General features: G+C 28.3%; 1 protein-coding gene across 2 annotated transcripts in view; it reads left to right on the top strand.

Moving 5' to 3' along the window:
- Positions 1–16391, top strand: part of LOC117171527 — a 173141-nt gene that overhangs the window by 120375 nt on the left and 36375 nt on the right. For both annotated transcript variants that reach the window (XM_033358911.1, XM_033358910.1), the window contains exon 12: positions 15–416. In XM_033358911.1, the coding sequence (XP_033214802.1) occupies positions 15–416 (402 nt within the window). The remainder of the gene's footprint in view (positions 1–14; positions 417–16391) is intronic.

The following is a 16391-nucleotide window of genomic DNA, read 5'->3' as shown; positions in this document are numbered from 1 at the left end:
TTTTCTCATTTCAGGAGCGTCCGCTGGGGATGAAGATACGGAAGACGAATTGGAATATGGTGGAGATTCGAGGGCCACCACACTTCCCAGAGGAATGCAAGCTGCGGCAGCGGCTGCCGCAGCAGCCACAAATTCTTTGCCACGATTACCAGCTTCAACAATTTCCGTGGGGCAAGCCTCTAATTCTCCTATGCACAAAGCCCACAGCGTTTATCATTTTCTGCCTCAACACAGCGGCGTCAAATCGGCCAGATATCGACCCCCTGGATTTGCCAGGAACAGCGGTGCCGTCGGCGCTTCCGGTCCAAAGAGAGCAGTCAGTGCACCAGGTCTTCAACTCACTGGGACTCAATCTTCATCTTGTAAACGAGAAACCTCCAGGTCGAGAAGACAGCAAGCCATTTCCATCACGAGTGGTGAGTAATTCTTATAATTTTATTTATTTATTTAGTTATGCAGGATGGCGCCCGCTGGTCAGGAGAAATCTGAGAATCAGGGAAAAGCCAGGACATTTTTTTGTTCAGGAAACGTTTTAAAAAAAATTTGCAAAAGTCAGGACATTTCTGTAAGAAGCATTTTAATCAACTGTCATTAATAATAATTATCTGCCAAGGGTTCACTTTTAGTCACTTTTTTTATCAAATCACTTCTTGAAAATAAAGTCACTGTCGTCACTTTTAAAAATAGAAAGATGACTTCAGTTACTTTTCTTTCGATAAATTAACCCAAGGGTTAACCAATATTGAATTCAGATCTATATGTACTTATTTCTAAATATTCTTGAAATCGTTGGAAAAGTTTAGGACATTTAAAAATATTCTTCAAATTTTGAACAGATTTCACTAATTTTAAGATTTTTAAGAGAGTATAGTATTTTTGAAATTCCAAGGAATTTTCAACAGTTTTAAAAAGTTCCAAGGGATTTCAAAAGATTCCAAAAGATTTTAAGGTATTGTTAAAAATTTCAAGGAATTTTCAAGACCTTTAAAAACTTTCAAGGGATTTGAAATGTTTTCGTTTATTTTAAAAGATTCCGCAGAATTTTAAATAGATTTCAATAATTTGAAGGAATTTCAAAAAACTTTAGGTTGATGCAAACTCTTATTAAAAAAAAAATGTTATTTTATTGTAATTTGATGATAATAAAAATAAAAAAGACGAAAGAAAGAAAATAAGAAGCAAGGGGATGTGGTTGGCTGTCTTCTCATTTTTTCCCTCTTTTTTATTTTTGGTCAAAAATGAATTTTTTTTTTAATTTTTTTAAAAAATTTTTCAGATTGCAATAGGATTATTCATTTATTTGTTTGTTTTGTTTGTTCGTTGTGCTTCAAATTTCGTCGTTGGATTCTTTTTTTTTAACAAGAGTTTTCATCAATTTGATTATTGGACGTTAAATAGGATTTTTTATTTGGATTTTAATCTAATTTAAATTTCTTAAATTTGTAAACTTTAGGTTATTCAAAAAAATGCAATGGATGTTCAATGATATGTAAAAGGATTTAAAAAGCATTCACAAGAATTGCAGGATTTCGTAGAATTCAAAGGAGTTTCAAATTTTTTAGAAATATTTCCAAAGATTTTAAAGATTTTTAAGTATTTTACGATATTCTAAAAGATTTCAGTGAATTCAGTAATTTAATGGAATTTCAAAGGATTTGAAAAATTGTATGGTAATAATTTGTAGGGATTTCAAAGGGTTCGAAATATTTTAAGGTTTTTTAAAAAAGATTCCAAATCATTTTCAAGGGATGAAGAAAAATTTTCAAGGATTTTAATGATTTTAAGGGGTTTAAACAAGTTTGTTAAGCGATTGAAAATAATATCCTAGAATTTCGGTAGGTATGGAATGGTTTTACAGGTAAAAAAAGGTTGTGAACTATTTAAAAAGATTCCAAGGAATTTCATACGATTTCCAGAGATTTTAATGAATTAAAGGAATTTTAAAAGCTGAGAAGATGTTTTAATAAATTTCCCAGGTTTTCAGGAAATAACAGATTGCATAGAATTTCGCGGGATTTTATATTATTTTCATGGATTTCAAAGAATTTATTCACTAAAAGTAATTCATTTCATAGGGTTTCAAAAATTTGAAGAGATTTTCAAATATTGTTTGCAATTCGTATAAAGTCGTTTTGGATTCACCCTGAATTCTGAATAATTTATCCTGAAATCTTTGAAAACCTCTTTAGTTTTTTTTCTTTATTTGAATTTTTCTAAATTTACTCAATTCCACTCAATTCAATAGATTAACAAAATTATTTAATTTCTGTTTAATGTAATATCAAATTCTTTTAAATTCCTTTAAATTTTTCTAAACTTATTTTAAACTGAGTTCAATTAATTGTTATATATGTTTGAATTGTTTTCAATCCTCTCGAATTTTATTTGTCACCTCTAATCTTTATAAATGCTATCAAATTCTTTTGAACTATTTCATATTCAAAATCATGAATACACAGTTGCACATCAGTTACTTGTGGTAATTTTTTCCAAGTTAATTTTACTATACACGGAGAAAAAGATATCGCACAATGATATCGCAAAACCTCTATATTGCAAGAAAGCGCAGACAAAAATGAAGTTGAATTTTGATGCTGTCGTCTGCTACGGCGTCCTTAGCAGCAATGGGAAAAATGCAGAGTATGAGTCAGTTCGAGCTATAAATTGGGACTCTAGATTTAAAACAATCACAGAGATAATTAAAAATTTGCTGCAGGCAAGACCTGCAACTGTTAATGATTATACATATTTCGGCGAAAGTTTCACTGAGGTTAGGAAAATAATTCTGAACTCGTCGACTGCGTCGCGCTGAAGTGAGCAAATTTCAGTAAAACATGTAGAATCAACGACATAAAACACAAAAAAATATGTACTTACTGATATATTTCCTCCGAAATAAATCACATTATTGCAGACGAATTAGAACTTACTTAATACAATTTAGCACAAGCGCAAAATGTAACTGACGGATGGGAATCCCCATTTCTTACGTTATAGATTGCACAATTATGCGGTATATAATGTAAAGACTTGCAATGTACGATATCACGATTTTGCGCTATTATATTTCGATAATTACGATATATAGTGCAGGAATTACGATATATATTGTAATTTGTGCGATATAGTTTTCTGAGTGTAGCAGCCCTAAAAATAAGAAATAAGACATTTGTAAATTTATATTTAAAATTTTTGTATTCTATTAATAAAATATTCTATATTAAAACTATTACAATATGAATGGGGAGCAAAAATGAAGAATTTAGCAGGGAAAAGTCAGATTATTTTGAAAACGAAGTTTTGCTGCCACAATGTTATTTATTTATTTAATTAAGGAACTAAAAATCCGAACTGTGAAATTTGTTTAAGGCAAACACACTTCGAGAGTAAATTACAAACATGAGAAAATTATTACAGGATAACTAGAAAGTTGAGATAAGTAAATAAAGGCAATATTTAAGGTGTAAAAGATGAGGAGATACTTCATAATTTTCCTTGAAATATATTTCCGTGAGAATAAACTATTGTATACATCCAGAATGTTATGTGCTACTTATCCCACGGTCGATTAAGTACGAAGTTAAACGATAAGAGAAAAAAAATGATTTGTGTCAAGTTAGATCGTTCGGTTAGAGATTAAATTGTCCCACAGGGCGATTTTTTTTTCTTCGAGGAATTCCCAGGTAGAAAGTATGTAGATTCATTCGAAAGCTCAGAGACTGTCTCGTTTTCCGAAAGTAAACTCCCACCCGTATGTCTTTCTTTAGTTTTATTCAACAGAAGAGAATCAATAAAATCGCGTAACGATATCCGAGTCATGAGCACGCGCATGTACGGCATGTAAATGAAATATATTAATTTACTTGATTACCAGCTGATTGTCAGAGAAAACATGAGTTATCTGGAATTGAATAGAATAATCAAAACCACACATGGAAGTTCTCTCTATTTTGAATATACTTTAAATCGTGAAATTAAAAATATTGTGTTAGAAAAAAGCGAGTTTAATTTAAATTAATTAGATAAGCAAGATCTTTAGCTGGTAGCTCTTTTCAGTTTCACTTCCTTTTAAATTATGAATTAAAAAATGAAAGAAGTGGCATTTCTAGATGCATTAATTTATTAAGTGTAAAACTGTTTTAGGTTTCAAAACGTATTTTGAATTTACTAACAAAACATTACAGTATAAACAAACTTATTATACTTATTACACTCTTTTTATTTGTATTTCTAACCATATTTTCAGACCAATTTGAGTCATCGAAGTTATTTGCTTTGTTGAAACGTTCAAAACTTTGACTTTAAATTTAACTCTTTTCAAATTTAAGAGGTTTCAAGTTTGTGCCTGTTTTTTAAATTTTAAACATTTTCGGACTTTAATACTTTTTCAAGGTTGCTACAGGTCACATAATTTCAGAAAGTGAGGGGAAGTCAGGGAATAGGAAGCTGGTAAGGGAATGTCAGTGAAACCCGGGCAACAGAGCCAGGAAATTTTTTATAAACTGAAGTTGAAGCTGATTTTATTATTTTGTTGAAAATCCAACAATCTTATTAAATAGTAATTTTTTGGAAATTTATCTATTTTAATAGAAATTTCATGTTTTTTGGGTTAAATATCACAACTGTTTTGTTGAAAATTAATCTGTCTGAATTGAGGATTCAACTATTTTGATAAAAAATTGTCCTTTTTGGTTGATTTGTACTGTTGAAAATTCATGTTTTTGGATGGAAATTCTACTACTTAGTTCTTAGTTGAAAGTGGAACTGCATTGTTGAAAATTCATTTTTTTTTATGATTCATCTTTTTATTTCAATTTTTTTTAAACATTTAGGTTGTTGATTTTTTTAGTTGGAAAATTTTTCACATTCTCATCGTAGTGCTTTATGTAAAATTTCACTTTGTCCGTTTTCATCAAATCTCCACGTTTTGAGACCCTCTGAGCCAGAAAAAACTATTTTTACGAAGATATCCGTGTCTGTCTGTAGTCTGTAGGCACGATAACTTTCGAAAAATTGATCAGATTGGATTCTGCTTCGGCACACTTTTTTAATGCCTAAAAAGAAAGAATGAGTACGTAAACCAACTATTTTGAATGAACATTCAAAAAGTGAGCGCATTTTCAAAATTTCTGAAACCACATTTTGTCAAGATTTAAAAATTCTGTGTACGGTTATTCATAGTACTCAGAAACTCAAGCAAATATAATAATTTTTTTAATTTGATTGAAAAGTTGAAAATTCAAAATTTGATCGTACAAAAAAAGGAAAAATAAAAAAATTCAATTTTTCGGTCAAACTATGCAAGATACGAAAAGAATGAATGAGCTAAAATTACGCACCCTGAAAAGATCTACAAATTTGTTCTGATTCACTTTTCGATAGGACGCGTAGTTTTTGCTTTTAATCGTGAAAAACAACATTATAAATAAATAAAAAATGTTGGACTAACGGCATAAGCTACGAAAGAAATGAGACAAAACTTTTTTGTCCAAAAAAGAACTGCAAAATTTTAATAATTTTTTATAGGATACGCAGTTTTTAGTATATATCGTAATATATTGGGTCCTATATAGGTTCCTGTATTAGACCCTATCCAGATGCACAGTAGTTTTTCTTTAATCGTAAAAAACAAGGTTAAAAATAAAAAAAATATTAAAACAAGGAAATAAGATTTAGTATCTTTCAAATTTCATGCATATTATGAATTGTAATTATATAAATTTATTTAAATGATACATGTTTCAGCGCACCTTACAATATAATTTGAAGCACAATAAGAAACAAATATTTAAATATTCATTATTAATACAATTTTTGCTTTATTTTGCAATATCTGAATAAGCAATCCCAGGCAGACTTACATAAAAAATGTATTACATTTGATATAAAATTGTTGAGTATAATGTTGAAAAGTTGATAGTGGGGACAAAATCGAGTGCGAAGCACGCGATACGTGATGAGAATGTGTTCGTTAATGTCGAAAAAGCTTTAACAAAGGAGAGTTCACAATCAAAAAATTAGAGTTGTCGATCCGTTGACCTTTTATTTTAAAAGGTCTGTGCATGAATGTGGTAGAAATGCAAATACCGAGCGCGGAGTGCGAGAGCTATCAGTCGCGCACCGTAGGTGCGCTCAAACTCTCGAGCTAAGCTCTTTTAATAAAAGAGAATTCACAATCACCCAATTACAGTGGTGGATGTTTTAAGCCTTAGTTTTGAAAGTTTTACACAAGAGTGTACGAAAAATATAAAGACCGAGCGCGTAGCGCGCGGTAAATACATAATCTAGCGCGAAGCGCCAGATAAATGCACAGTCGAGCGCGAAGAGCGAGAGCGGTTGGATATTTGTTTTCTCTTTGGATGAAAATGTATTTTTCTGAGAAAAGTTCATAACTTTTAGGGAAAATAAAAAATTTGTAAAGGAATAGTCAGCGAAAGGCAGACAATTTCGAAATAATAATTTTGGGTCATTTTTGGATAAAAGAATTTGCTTAATAATATTTAATGAAAGCGGCATGAGTAATATTATAAAAAGGCTTTCAAGGAATAAAATGAACTTTTGTAAATTAAAAATGAATGAAAATTACGATATGCAAATAAGGTTTCTCTTATGAAATTTACTGCTATAATCAATGGGCCTTTTTTGTAAATTTTCGAAATAAAGTTAAAGATTAAGTAATTTAAACATGACGGTATATCTAGATTTTATTATACATTTTCAATTCAAAAAATGTAAATACATAATAGACTCATTTTACTCGACGAATGAAGTTTTTAAAATCATCAGGTTGAAAAAATAGATCTTGGAAAAAATATTAATTTTTTCACAAGAGAGAAGACTTTCATTTATGACAAAAATTAAAATTAAAATAGTTTATTAAATTAATTTGATTACTTGACCAATTTTATTGGTTTGAATTACTTTTTCTGAATCAAAGCTTTACAATTTTTAAAAATGTCATTTTAATTAACGATGGTTCATTTTTTTTAGATAAAAGATTCCCCACGCCCTATTTTTGAGATAGCAAATAAGTTGAAACGTGTGGTTATTTTTTGTATAAACAATATCTAATGATAAATACTTTTCTAGTAAATATTATCCTCCTTAAATAATAAATTTTTAAAAGTGGTGTAGTTTTAATTCGTAGGGAATGTTTTCATATATAATATTAACTTTGAATCAATAATTTTCATACATATGTTTAAAATTTGGTATATATTTATTTTTTATTTTCTTCTGCAACTGTTTTTTCATGCTTATGATTTCTTAAAGATGAATAATGAAAATTTATAATTTTAATATTCAAAGATTTACATTTTCGAACTAGAAGAGCTCTCATCACATAATAGTCCCGCAATCGAAGAATACGTCAATATTGTGAAACGTTCATTGTTCTTAGAATCCTAATAAATTTTAACTTGTAATATCCGGTAGTACGCAATAACGAATGGAATCATACCGTTTTCGAATAAACTCTCCTTCCGCAATGATTTGTAAGCCGGGAAAGCGGGAAATGATAACGAATTTACTTTTTTACCAGGAATTGAACAAATTGCTAGTAGAAAAAGCTTTCTAATCACTTCGAATAATGCTCTTAAAAAATTTTATTTTTCAGATTAATTTCTAATGATTCATCTTGAAGTTGAGAAATTTTTAAGTACAGTTTGAAGGGCTTGAGCAATTACAAATTAAAAGTTATAAGTCAGTGAAGAATTTAACGATTTTCAAATTAAACGTTTTAAAATATCAAAATCGAAAGCCCTAATAGTAAAATTACTGTAAATTTTAATTTATGATTTAAACAATTATTTTTGATTTAAAAAAACCCAAATTATTTGAAAATGTTTCAAATTAAACAATTTCTAATTGAATACATTAGGACCTTTCGGATCGGACCTCGAATTATTCATTTTTATCAGTTTAAAATTTTTAGATATATGGTAATTATTATCATTTTTGTGAAAAAAGATATCGCCGTATAAAAATTACATATGTAAATTATGAATTATATTAAACTTCAAATACAAAAACTAAAAAATCGAAGTCCGATCCGAGAGATCCTACTATAATTCAAAAAAATATTCTTTGAATGTTCATTTAGAATGGAAATTTTAAATAAAGTTTTCAAAATTAAATGATTTACATAGGATTTAAGCGTTTAAAATGTTTAATACATAAGAACGCCAATATAATGGAAGTTTCGGGGGTTGCCTCGTAATGGCTTTCCATTAAATCAGTCATAGGAAACGTAAACAGTCTATTCTGCCGTACAAACTAAAAAGATACATTAGTGACATTGCCGCTGAGGGTTATTTTCTTAAACTTGGCAATGAAAAAATCGACCTAAGCGGCAATGTCACTTATGTATCTTTTTAGTTTGTACGGCAGTATTGTAAACTGGTGGCGACCCATTGTTGACGCTGCTACACATTGGCACACGGCTGTCACACACTGACATACGGCTGTGTAACTGCGTGGGCCAGCAATTTTTGGAACCATTAAATTAAAAGTCAGTATACTGGCGTTCTTGTGTACAACTACAAATGATTAAAATTTCCGATTGCTAAATTTTAATTTTCACTATTTAAATTGCTCCAAATTGTAATTTTTTATTTGCAACTAAAATTGTTGAATTTTGACAAATGTGATAATTCGTGAATTATTAATTTTAAATGATTTAAAATAAAATAATTTAACTTTGAAGGATTGCAATATAAGAAAAAGTTGAATTTCACAATTCTAACTTAAAAAGTGTTTAGTTTTAAATTGTTCGATTTATGAAGTTTATAATATTTAAAATGTAATTTTGAACGTCTTTTGGAATATTTAGTTGAATTTGGAATGTTTACAATTTATAATTCCTGAATTTTTATTGAGTTCACATGAAGAATATTTGGTTTTTTCATTTTTTTTCCTCAATCGCAATAGGTAGTTTTTTTCTTTCAATTTTTTCTAAATTTGAAGAATTTTTTATTTTTAACATTTTAACTAAATTGACAGAGAGCAAGTTTCGTTTTTTAACATTTCTTTGTGATGAATGGGGTAATGGTTTTTTTCTGAGCTGAAAGTGGAAAATTTTTGATTCTCAACATTTTCATTGAGTTGAAAAAGAAGACATTTCGTCTTTATTTTTTTTTTTCTATCTCGGAAGAGGGAATTTTTTATGTTAAATTGTTCGTGTTTCATTTTAAATGTTATAGTTTTGATTACTTACGATTCAAACATTTTCAAGTTTAAAATAATGACCGAGAAAAAGTTTTCTTAGCCAAGACAAAAAACTGACTCGAAAGTTTTTTGGATCTTTTCAAATAAAAAAAAAAGCTAAAGCAATTTATTGGTAAAATTCATCTGATAAGCAGCTATATTTTACTAATTTAAATTTAGAAAGCAGTTATAATCCCGTTTTTCTTTTAATTTGTTTTACTACTTCGCGTACACTTTGATCTATGGTCGATTATGGCAATCGTAGTATCCATTCAATGTTCACAGAGTTAATCAACCGCTTTCGCAATTCCACGAAGGTTTCTATAGGCGATGAAAAATCCTGTTACCGATCTATTTACTCGATTCGCTATAATTTTATTTTGACTTTACAAACTCAAATGGTTAGGCGAAGCTACTTGGTAAAAGATTTATCGATCCAATTTCAGCGATTTTAATTTCATCGTTTCTAGAACTCAATTGAGATCATGGTTTGTGGAAATGAGTAAAATGAGGTTCTATGAAAAGATCGTGACTTGAAAAGTATTAAATCGAGGTTATTAAAAATCCAGAAACTATATTTTAGATTCTGGGTTACAAAAATCATCTTTTTTCTTGAAGTCACCTCTTTTGTTAAAAAACTCCACTCTTTGTTGGAAAATTTAATTCTTTTAATAAAAATTCAATTATTGATTGGTGTAAAGTTCTTTTTTTATTTTTACAATGTACTACTATTTATATTTTGGGTTTTTAATGCATCTCTTTTAGTCACAACGTCTATTAATTGATGTAAAATTTGACTATTTTGTTGGAAATTCAATTATTTGGCTAAAAATAAATCTTTTTGGTAGAATACTGTACTTTTTGGTTGAAAATGGTCTTTTTGGATAGAATATTCGTCGTTTTGAAATAAAAAATATTCTTTTGGTAGATAATTTATATTTTTTTGTTAAAAAATTCATATTTTATGGTTAATAATTTTACTATTTGGTTACAAATTTAATTCTTCTGTGAAAAATTCAAGTATTTAGTCAATACCTCTTACGCTTTTGTTGATAGTCCATGCTTTTTATTTTAAAAATCTACTATTATATTTTTGGTTCAAAATTCATCTCTTTTGGTAAAAAGTATTTACTATTTGTTTCAAAATTTAATTATTTTCATGAAAATTATTTTTTTTTATCGAAAATCCAACTGTTTTGTCGAACATTCGCCTTTGTGGAAAGGAAATTACTCTTTTTGGATTTAAAATTCATCTTTTGGTAGAAAATTCGTCTTTTTTGGTTGAAAGTAAATTATTTTTCATTGCCTATTCAACTATTATATTTTTGGATCAGAATTAATCTCGTTCGGTTGAAAAATCTAATGTTTGGTTTAAAACTTAATTATTTTGTTGAAAATTCAACTATTTTGTTAAAAATTCATATGTGTAACTGTTTTGATGAAAACTCGTCTTATTAGATAAAATATCCATCCTTTTCTTAATTGAAAATTCTTATTTCTTGGTTGAAAACTCAACTGTATCCTACAAAAGAATCCTGTTCTTAGCCTGAGAAATTAACCATTTCGTTTAAAATGCAATAAGTTTTGGTTGAAGTTAAATATTTGTTGTTTGAAAGTTCAATCCTTTAGTTGAAGATTCATCTTCATAGGTTGAAAATTTAACTATTCCTTTATAAGTTTAAGTTTATTGTCGATAATTCGTTTTTTTTGCTGGAAAGTTCAACTATTTGGTTGTAAATGCATCTGTTTGGTTTAAAATTCATCATTCGCAGTTGAAAGTAACCTTTTTTTGTTTGAATTTTGTTTGAGGTTTAAAAGTCAAATGTTTTGACTTGACCGGGAAATAGCCTGGATTTTTTTATAAGTTTGAGTGGTCATCCAGATTATTAACTAAATTTAAGGGAATTTAAATATTTTTTGAAATTTAAACGAAGTATTTTTATTCATTTCTCGCTTTTAGTTTGTAGTTCCTTAGGTAAAAAATATGAATTTGAGATAAGAATGAATCGTGGGAGTAAAAAGAGTTTTTTCAGCGGAATTTACTTAGTAAATTATATTAAAGGCGTTACCACCCACGATTATGTCCAAAAGCCATAATGTTTGTTTAGAATGAGAGATATTTTTTGCCCCGGTCCAGAAAAAAAGTTTTATCTGCCTCGGAGTCAAGTCCAGTCGATCAATAATACGGGAATGAAAACGTCGATGGAAAGAAAGCCCCGTTCTACAAACTCTTACCAAACGTATTACGATAGAAAATAGTTCAAGTATCAGGGGTTTAATTTTCATAATTTAAATTTTTTACATTATTTTTATTAATTTATACCCAGTTAACTAAATATGGACTTTCTAAAAAAATTGTTATCATACCAATCTTGAAATAAATATTAATTTAGCCATTATGAATAACTATGTAGATCTGGATATTTTAATTTGTAACTTAGTCTGTATTTACCCAAGAGAATTAGTCACATATTTCTTAATCGTCGTACGATTCAAAGATCAGCAAAAGGAGTTCATTAAGTTTATCACGAATATTTCAGTCGGATAGTTAGTATGTAATTATCTTGACTTTCACGCAAGAACGCACTCGAAGAATGAGGGAGACGCGAATGAATGACAGAAAAAATTTCGTCACGCTATTTTGTCTATGTTGCCTAAAAAATTAAAAATGGTAATCAGAAGGTCATGCATCCGTGAGAAAATTGTGGCATATTTTTCGAGAACGTTTTGTCAGATAATTATGATCAAATTATTGCAGGCAATGTGGATAATCATTATAAGAATCTCTATATAGAAATAAATAATGTTAAATATGTATGATATTGTCGCAAGAACTATAGAATCTACAAACCAATGATAGATTTATTTACTTAACTTAGAATTTGAAATTATTTCAATCGATATGAAGCAACTTACAAACTTTCAAAAAATATGTATTGCAGATTTCAGATTACTTTAAAAGATTCTAAGGAATTTTAAACGATCAATTTTTTTGTAAAGAATGTCACAAAATGTCGTAGGATTTCCAAATATTTTAAGGTATTCGAAGATTTTCACAAGATTTAACGGATTTTATAGGTGCTCCAATTATTTCTAAGGATTGAAGTGATTTAAAATTTTTTTGAAGACTAAGCTATTTTGATAGATTCCAAATAATTTCAGAAGATGTCAAAAATTTCAAGGGATTTCATCAAATTTTATACAATTTGCAAAGATTTTAAACTCTATTTTAAGACTTCTCTAGAGAAATTTGTGAAATAAATGTAATTTCAAGGAATTTTATAGCATTTACAAATATTTCGAGAGATTGAAAAGAATTTCTAAGACCTGAAACTATTTCAAAGGATTTACGTAATTCTCAAAGATTGTCAAAATTTTGAGCTATCAAAAAAAAACTTCAAATTATTTTTACTAATATAGTAGTATATAATAACATATGATACAAATAAAAAACTAAAGCTTCTAGGTAGTATCATTATGATTCTTATTAGTAACTCAGGGACGCGTATGAACGGTATGAACATATACTCACAGTTTCTTCCTGAATATATATTAGATCCGATTGCAAAAAAAACATATTTCTTTTTAGTGATAATATTTCTAATCCGGTGTTAGACTTTAGTAGCCTCAGAAAATCTTTTCCTGTTTTCAACTCTGTAAAAATTCTGTAACTAGAAGAATTTTACAGTTACAAGTCCAAGGGTATGTGTCTTACTCATAACGACCTTTTCTACTTGCTGAGATTCCTGAATGATTTTAGGTCGAGAGTTTCATAAATATTGAGAATTTTAAATCAGGGAATATCCTCTTAATTTACTCACAATCGAGAGTCTAACGAGATTTAAAAAACATGTTTAATGTATTCTATGGTTGAGGAAATGCTGACTTCATTAAATTGAAAAAAAATTTAATTAAAAGAATTAACGACTAAATTTTTATTGCATTCTGTTAAATTAAAATAAAACTATAGGGAAGTGTGTAATAAGTGGATTGTAAACGAATTTAAATTAAATAAATTAAAACGTAATTTTAGACAGCCAAAACTGAATTTTAGTAAATTAAGATGATTAAAAGTGAATTAAAGTAAATTATAAAATCCAAGAATCGTAATTCCTCTAATTTATAATTGACAATAAGTTTGAACTAAGTTTCAAATGAATTGAAGTGAATTAAATTAAATTCGCAATTAATTACAATGAACTGCAAATAAAACAATAAATTCCAGTCAAGTAAATTTCAATTTTACTTCATGGAATTTGAATGTTAGTAAATTCGAGTTGCACGTCTAGTGAATACAAATAAAATTTTATTAAATAAAAACTGACTTTTATTAAATTCCTGCAAATTCAAAATGAATTAAATGAAATTGAAAGTGAATTAAATGCTTATTCAATTAATTTTTAACTAACATTGATTTTAAAATGAACTTCAAATGGATTCCCAAGAATGAAAATCAAGTGTAGTAGATTCAAAGTGATTTCAACTGAAGTAAATTTTAGTTCACTGCATCTATGATTAATTCAAATAAACTTAAATTAATTTGACCATGAATTTGAAATAAAATCAACCGATGGATTTAGTTTAGTTGTAGTTTAATCTAACGAAATTTGAATTCGATTCTTTAGTAAGTTTAAATTTAATTATAGTTTTAAACTGAATTTTAATTAACCATTTCCCTCAAGTAAAGTTCAGTGAATTTAGCTAAATTTCGAGGCGGAAACAACTGCTGCAAATGCGGACCAACAAAGCTAAATTATCCGGGGTAAATTTGAGGCACCCCAGATTAACTGCATTTTACTGGATTACAAGTGGATTGTTTAGGATTGAAAGTTGATTACATGGGACTATAAATGGATTACCTTGAACGGAATTTGGATGACCTCTAATTACAAGTAGATAAATCCTAATTACGAATGTATTACCCGGAATTATAAGCATATTTTCTATGACTGTACTGGATTAGTCTTATTACAAGTGTATATCCTATGATTGTATCGGATTACTCGAATTAAAAGTGGATTCGCTGAGTTTACAAGTGTAATACACAGGATTATAAATAGATTATCTGGAATTATTAATCAATTACCTAGTATAAAAAGAGGATTGAATATGGTTACACATGGATTTTTTAGGATTACCCGTGGATTAAATATAATTGCAAATGGATTACTCGAATTATACGATAGCTCCTAATTAATTTGATTACCTAGTATTGCGAATGGTTTGCTCCGGATTACAAGCAATTTGCTCGGATCAGAAGTGGATTGCTTGCGATTACGCGTAAATTAGTTAGACTTATTATTGATTTATTTAGGATTACAAGTGAATTACCTTTGATTACATTTCGATTACTTAGGATCACATGCGCGTTAGCGAATTGCTTCGGATTAGTTAGTTTTCGGCGAATTACAAGTGAATTATCTAGTATTACAAGATGATTGTTTATGGTTGACGGCAGATTACCAGAGTTGCTTCCTTCTGGATAAGTGTCCAGTAAATTTAGCAAAATTTAAACTCAATTAAAGTGAGAACACCATGAGTATTCCATATAGAATTCTTTTCGAATTAACTTTGACTGAATACAGGTGAATGCCAGCCGAATCCAAAGTAAATTTAAGTGAAATTAATCAAAGTAAATAAAAGTAATTTTAAGTGAATTAATGAATTCTGGATTAATTATAATTTTACTGAATTCAGATGAGTTAACTAAATTTAAGTGGATTTTCAATAAATGTGTAGAATACGAAGTGCTTTTGAAGTAGTTAAAAACAATTTCAAATATGATAGGATTTAAATTTAAATCCTCTGAACTTTAACAATATATAAATTTCGATACAATAAAGTATCTAAAATTCTTATACAGTTTAAAAAAAGAAATTTATCTTGAATACTTTCGTTCGCAAAAAAAATATTCTCTTTTTAAAAGTCGACCTGAAGACAACTTTTTTTGATTAATATCGTTAATTGCTATTATGAAAAAAATTACCTGAGTTCATATATTTTTGATTAGATGCATTACATGGTTATATTTTTAATATCTGAATTGTGTGTTTTTTTTTTAATTCTAGAATATAAAATTGTCATAATAAAACTTTAGTTCATATTTGAAGTCTCTAAATCTAAATAAGACTAAAATTAAAGTTGCACTGACATGAAATACCGTTTTATACAATATACGTGTTCATTGAGCGACGCTTCGTTAATTTTGCGTTCGGCGGAGAACCATTTTCACTCGTGAGCTATACGTAAAGAAAAGTAAGAACAAAGGTGTTAAAGAACTTCCCCACGCGATTTCGAACTTCAATTGTGAAGTCAGAATTATTGCGCGTACATCTCTGGGAATACCTATCTAATGTAAATAATAGTACATTAATCCGTTGCCGATGTAGAAGTTGTATACTTTCCTTTTTAATATAATCATGTGAGAACGAATAAATTAAAAGAAAGGAAAACTAAGAATAATAAATAAAAAACGATTTTTTTATTGTAGCAATTTAACTTTCCTGGAATATAGGCTAAAGGTACAAACCACGGGTTATAAAAAACTTTTGTCGGTCATGTTGTATATTGCTTTTTAAAAAATTCTGTAGAACAAGAAACTACAGAGTTTCTATAGAGTTCAGGGAAAGTCAGGAAATCTTAAGGAAACCCTGACAGAGTCGGGGAATTTGCAACAAGATGAAATGAAGATAATTTTATTATTTCATTAAAAAATTCGACAATTTTATCAAACAGTCATTCTTTTTTATTGGAAATTCAACTATTTTGTCAAAAATTTGTCTTTCTGGTTTGAAAATTGATCTAGTTGGTAAAACTTTCATATTTTTGGTTAAAAAAGCACAACTGTTTGATGGAAAAATAATCCGTTTTGCTTGAGGATTCAACTATTTTATTAAAAATTTGTATTTTTTCGTTAAAATCACCTGTTTTTTGTTTAAAATAAAAATATTTTTATCAACTATTACGTTTTTTATTGAATTCTTAAGCAAAAATGGAATAGTTAAGTTTAAATTTAGAAGATTAAATTTCAACAAATTAGTTACATTTTGAAAAAAAGGAATTTTCAACTACTCAGTTGAAAGTAGAACTGCTGTTTTAAAAATTTATTTTTTACTTGATGATTGATCATTTTAGTTGAAAAACCTTTTTCTGTTCAAAATTTAACTGTTTCGTTGAAAATTTATTTC

The sequence above is a fragment of the Belonocnema kinseyi genome, chromosome 4, assembly GCF_010883055.1.
Source record: "Belonocnema kinseyi isolate 2016_QV_RU_SX_M_011 chromosome 4, B_treatae_v1, whole genome shotgun sequence".
In the NCBI taxonomy this organism is placed as follows: Eukaryota; Metazoa; Arthropoda; class Insecta; order Hymenoptera; family Cynipidae; genus Belonocnema; species Belonocnema kinseyi.
The sequence above is the reverse complement of the archived record's forward strand: the minus strand, read 5'-3'. Positions and strand labels throughout refer to the sequence as shown.